The sequence below is a fragment of the Microtus ochrogaster genome, unplaced genomic scaffold, assembly GCF_000317375.1.
Source record: "Microtus ochrogaster isolate Prairie Vole_2 unplaced genomic scaffold, MicOch1.0 UNK74, whole genome shotgun sequence".
In the NCBI taxonomy this organism is placed as follows: domain Eukaryota; kingdom Metazoa; phylum Chordata; class Mammalia; order Rodentia; family Cricetidae; genus Microtus; species Microtus ochrogaster.
The window spans coordinates 571,819-576,683 of NW_004949172.1; the positions used below are offsets into that span (position 1 = coordinate 571,819).

The 4,865-nt window shown below is 53.9% G+C and overlaps 1 protein-coding gene across 2 annotated transcripts in view; it reads right to left on the reverse strand.

Moving 5' to 3' along the window:
* Positions 1 to 4,865, reverse strand: part of Vasp (vasodilator stimulated phosphoprotein) — a 15,411-nt gene that overhangs the window by 3,341 nt on the left and 7,205 nt on the right. For both annotated transcript variants that reach the window (XM_005370277.2, XM_005370276.2), the window contains exons 2-7: positions 4,284 to 4,455; positions 4,030 to 4,195; positions 2,169 to 2,253; positions 1,395 to 1,432; positions 1,043 to 1,284; positions 805 to 902 (exon numbers count right to left, since the gene is read on the reverse strand). In XM_005370277.2, the coding sequence (XP_005370334.1) occupies positions 805 to 902; positions 1,043 to 1,284; positions 1,395 to 1,432; positions 2,169 to 2,253; positions 4,030 to 4,195; positions 4,284 to 4,455 (801 nt within the window). The remainder of the gene's footprint in view (positions 1 to 804; positions 903 to 1,042; positions 1,285 to 1,394; positions 1,433 to 2,168; positions 2,254 to 4,029; positions 4,196 to 4,283; positions 4,456 to 4,865) is intronic.

Consider the following 4,865-nt stretch of genomic DNA (forward strand, 5'->3'; position numbering starts at 1 on the left):
AAAAACAAAGATGGATGAAAATAGCGTGGCACAAGCCTGTAATCCCAGCAACAACAACAATCCTGCTATAAGCCAGTGGGATGGTTCAGTGTGTACAGGTGCTTGCTGCCAAGCCTGACAACATGAGTTCGATTCCCAGAACCCACATGGTGAAAGGCGAGAAATAACTTCTCCCGGGTGCCGAGGGCAAACTCATACAGACAATGAGGAAAAGTCAACAACTTAGGGGAAGATGGATCCTCCAGAGGATCCGGATTCAAATCGTGAACTGAATGAGCAACTACACGCAGCTCACGACTGTAATTCCAGTTCCAGGGGACCTGATAAACCATGGCAAAACACCAATGCATGTTAAATAAAAATAAATTTTTTTATATATATAAAAATACTCAGCTTACAGACTGTTCCTCTAGAATTTGGAGGGGTTTCCCATAATTCTCATGTCTGGAAATCATAAGAACTTAAGGCTGAGAAGGTTTCTAGATCAGCAAGCTGAGATTCTTAAGAACCCAAGCTTCCGGAACATTTAAGGGGAATCGCCTAGGGTTGTAGCACTGAGTGTCAGGGACCTGTGAGCCACCTCTGAGGAGTCGTCTCCAGCACTGTGTCTCAGACATGGCTGTCATAGGCAGGCAGGACTGCCACCCAAAGAAACAAAGAAGCCAGGTACAGCTGGGCCATCCTAGAACTCAAGCCCGAGAGGCGGAGGATGGGGTTCTGCATGGGTTACCCATGAGAGGGAGGGGCACCATCTGCACCCCAGAACTGTCACGTGTAGCTGTCTTCTGAGGAACCCAGGCTCACCTCCGGGCCAGCATGGCGTTCATCTCTTCCATAAGCCCGCCAGTACTTCGACTACTCTCAGCTTTGGGGGCCAAGGGCCCCCCAGAGGCCTCCTCCTGCTGCAGGAATGAAAAGGGGGAGAGGGCTTCAAAGGCAGGCCAGGTCACATCCCAGCTCTCTTGTGACACCTTTTAGGGGACTCTGACTACTGCCCATTGTCCCCTCAGGGCTTCATCTCCCAGCACTCCCAGCGGCTCACCTTGCTTACTTTCCTGAGTTTGGCTCCAGCAATGGCAGCAGCTAGGCCCGTGGCTCCGGAACCCCCACCACTGGGGCCCTGAGCTGTAGGAAGTGGGGGTGCAGGGGGTGGGGCTCCCCCTGCTCCATGACCTGCAGCAGATACCCCTGAGGGGGGCAGACCCGGGGGTGGAGGGGGACCCGGAGGCGGGGGAGGTCCTGGAGGTGGAGGTGGACCCCCAGCTTGGGGAGTAGGTGGGGCTCCTGCAATAAATACACAACAGCATTGCGGAGAGAGAAGCCTTCTTCTTTGTCCAGCCTGCCCAACCCGGTCCTCCAGGGAGGTCCCCACGACCCAGCGGCTGAGTCATCACCTGCATTGGAGACCCGGCGCTCCATGTGCTCAGGCTGCCTGTGCAGGGGAAAAGAAGCTTCCTTCAGCTCACAGGCCAGGCTAGCCACGGGGCCAGAGCCTTTGGTTCCTCGCTGAGAGGTAGGTCACCAGCAAGGCCAGTGCCTGCCTCCTACATATGTCTTCCGAGGGCCCAGGAAAGGAAGGATGAGAATGGGAAGCAAGAGGCACCAGTGGTGCCTGGGTGCAAGCATTCTTTCCAGCTGATTACAAAGTGGCCAAAGGTTTCAGAAAGCTGTGAAACCCCAGTGTGGAGTTGGGGGCACCAGAATGGTGCATTCGCTTATCAGATTCTTGGATGCGGGGGTGGCAGTTTTTCTTTTTTCTACTGAGACAGGGTCTCACTGGGTAGCCTTGGCTAGCCTGGAATGCACTCTGTAGGCCAGTGTGGAGTCTGACTTGCCGACCGGCCTGCCTCTGCCCTTCAAATGCTTAGAATTAAAGGCATTCTCCAGCATTTCAGGCAAGGGGTTTACTATAACAGGGTCTCAGGCTGAATTCACTATGTAACACAGGCTAGCCTCAAACTCTTGGCAATCCTCCTGCCTCAGCATCCTGTGCACTGGCACCAGGCCCAGCTTTGCAGTATGTTTACTGAACTCCGGGAGCTTGGGGAGTGGTGTCTGAGTGCTGCATGCTTCTAGACTCTTGGGCGTTGGATTTTTCTAGAAAGCAAAAGTGCAGGGTTCTGAACCTGGGGAGATATGGGACATCCTAAAGGGAGGGTGGTCCCCACCTTTTCTGTTGTTCCACCTCCTCTGGGGAGGGGCCATTCTGCGCAGACCAGGCAGGGGGTGCTGGGGCCGGGGGAGGCCCACCTCCTAGAAGGTGAAGGGAAACGGCACAGTGAGAAGCTCCACCCTCCCTCTGTCTCTGTCCCTCCATAGCGGGCAGATGCAGGAGAGACAGCAAGGAGCAGCCTCCCTGGGTCTGAGCTGCTGTCAGGTGGGTGCTGTTGACACCCAAGGGACACAGAGGTGCCACACTAGTCGTTAAGCCGTGTGGGTTGGAAATCTGCAGGAATGATCACTTTTGCAGCCCGAGGAACCGAACACAGGCCTGCACTACCGACTGCATCTCGCCCTTTCTCCACGCACACACAGTGGGCGAGTGGGTCATCAGCACAGATTAGGCCCTGGGAAGCCAACGCCTCAGCTTCTGGGCAGTTTTCATTCTACAGAAAGCAGAGTGCCCGCCTAGGACACAATCTTGAAAGGGCTGTCTGAGGGGGCAAAGGGTGTGTGTGACTCAGTGGTAGAGCCCCTGCCTAGAATCCCCCAGTGAGGGGTTGGGGGCGTGGCTCAGTGGTAGAGCCCCTGCTTAGTGAGTCCAAGGCCCCTGTTCTCAGCACTTGGGAGGCAGAGGCAGGTGGATCTCTGTAAACCTGAAGCCGGCTAAGGCTATGTAGAAAAGCCCTGCCTCAAAAAAAAAAAAAAAAAAAAAAAAAAGACTCCTATGGGGGTTAAGGCAGCTGCGGCTGAGCCTGAAGGCCCAAGCTCAGTCCCTGCGTCTAAAAGGTGGAAGGAGAGAACAGACGCCCACCAGGTGTCCTCACTTCCGCACAAACACCAGCTCCCAGTGTGCACACACTAAACGGATAAATGTAATTTAAAATGTTTAAAGAAGTAGAAATAGCACAGGGAGACTTTATTTCATACTAGGATGGTACCCAGGGCCTGGCATACACGGGGCAAGCCTGTATCAGAGCCTTTGCTATACATCAAATCTGGCTGTGTAGCCCAGGCTGGTCCAGAACTATCCACCCTCCCACACTCCACCTTCTCAAAGGCTCGTATTACAAGTACGTGCCACCGTGACCAACACAGGGAGCACAGTGGAGGCTGGACAGACAGACATCTTGGTCCAGCACACGATCATAGCAAACATGCTATCTCGCCTCGGCATACACCCGGCATGGACAATTCTCACGGGAGTTTCCATGCTATCTGTGGGTTAGCTGACTTAGATAGGTAGACCCAAGCCCCAAAGGGGAAGATAGCAGCTTCAGGCTGCACTGCACTGCTGAGGGGTCCCCTCTGCTCACCCCGACCCCCATTTAAAAACATTATGTGTATGGGTGCTTTGCCCACATAGACATGTCTGTGTGTCACGTGTGCCGAGTCCCCACAAAGGCCAGAAGATGTCAGAGCTTCATGGACTGTGAACCATTCACCACATGGGTGCAGAGAATCAAGCCCAGAAGAAATGTAGAAGAGCAGAAATGCTCTTAACACTGAGCGATCTCTCCAGCCCCCCCAAAACATGTACATACACACATGCACATATACATACATACTTCTTTTTAAAGATAGAATCTTACATAGCTCAGGCTAGTCTCCGCCTTGTTGGGTAGCTGAGGAAGGCCTTCATCTCACTATCCTCCCATCTCCACTGGCTTAGGGCTTAGTGACAGGCATGTGCCACCAGGCCTAGTTCAGCTCTCTACCTACAGACTGCTGTTTCCAGTCTGATTTTATGTATTTATTCATCTATGACAGGGTCTTGCTATGTCATCCTGGCTCACCTGGGACTTGCTACAATCCTCCTGCCTCAGCCTCCCAAGTGAGCTCCAGCACCATTCCACCTGCCCATCTAACCTTCCAAGGCCTCTAGGGCACTGGCCATGCCGGCTGCAAACTGTGCTGCATCCTCCTTGCTGCCGAAGTTGAGGCCCCAGACCTGGCGGGCATCGCGCCACTGATGGAAGATGGGAGTGGCCTGATTGTACTTGACACCCCGGATGATGGCACAGTTGATAACCACCTACAAGAGGGAACAGGTTGGTGGAGAGTGACAAGTGCTGGGTGGCAGGGAGGAGGGGGGCAGAAGACAGGACAGAGGGAGCCCGCACCTGCTGGTCTGGCTGCAGCTTGCGGCCAACAACTCGAAAGGAGTTTGCAGTGGGATTGTGGTAGATCTGGACGCGGCTGAAGGCCTGGGGACCAGGCCCAGCAGGCAGCCATCGCTTATTGCTGTCATCATAAAGCATCACAGTGGCCCGGCTGGAACAGATGACCGTTTCGCTGCCAGGAGAGAGAGCAGAGGGCCAGTCACATTCTCCTCGTGGGTCCCGTGACAAGCATGTGAGGAAGAACATAGAGAGGGAGACGGAGAGATGGGGACAGACATACTTCCAGAAACCCAGACAGAGCATGACACACAGTCAGAAGATACCGAATGGAGAAAAGTGAGAAAAGACATTAGAACAAAGCATGACCCAGAGGTGGCTCAGCCGATTTAAAAAAAAAAAAAAAGGGTGCCAGACGCCAAACTGAGGACTCAAGGTCAATCTCCTAGGTCCATAAAGAAGAAACAGAAAACTGATTATACATATAATCCCCCAGTGAGGGGCTGGGGTGTGGCTCAGTGGTAGAGCCCCTGCCTAGAATCCCCCAGTGAGGGGCTGGGGTGTGGCTCAGTGGTAGAGCCCCTG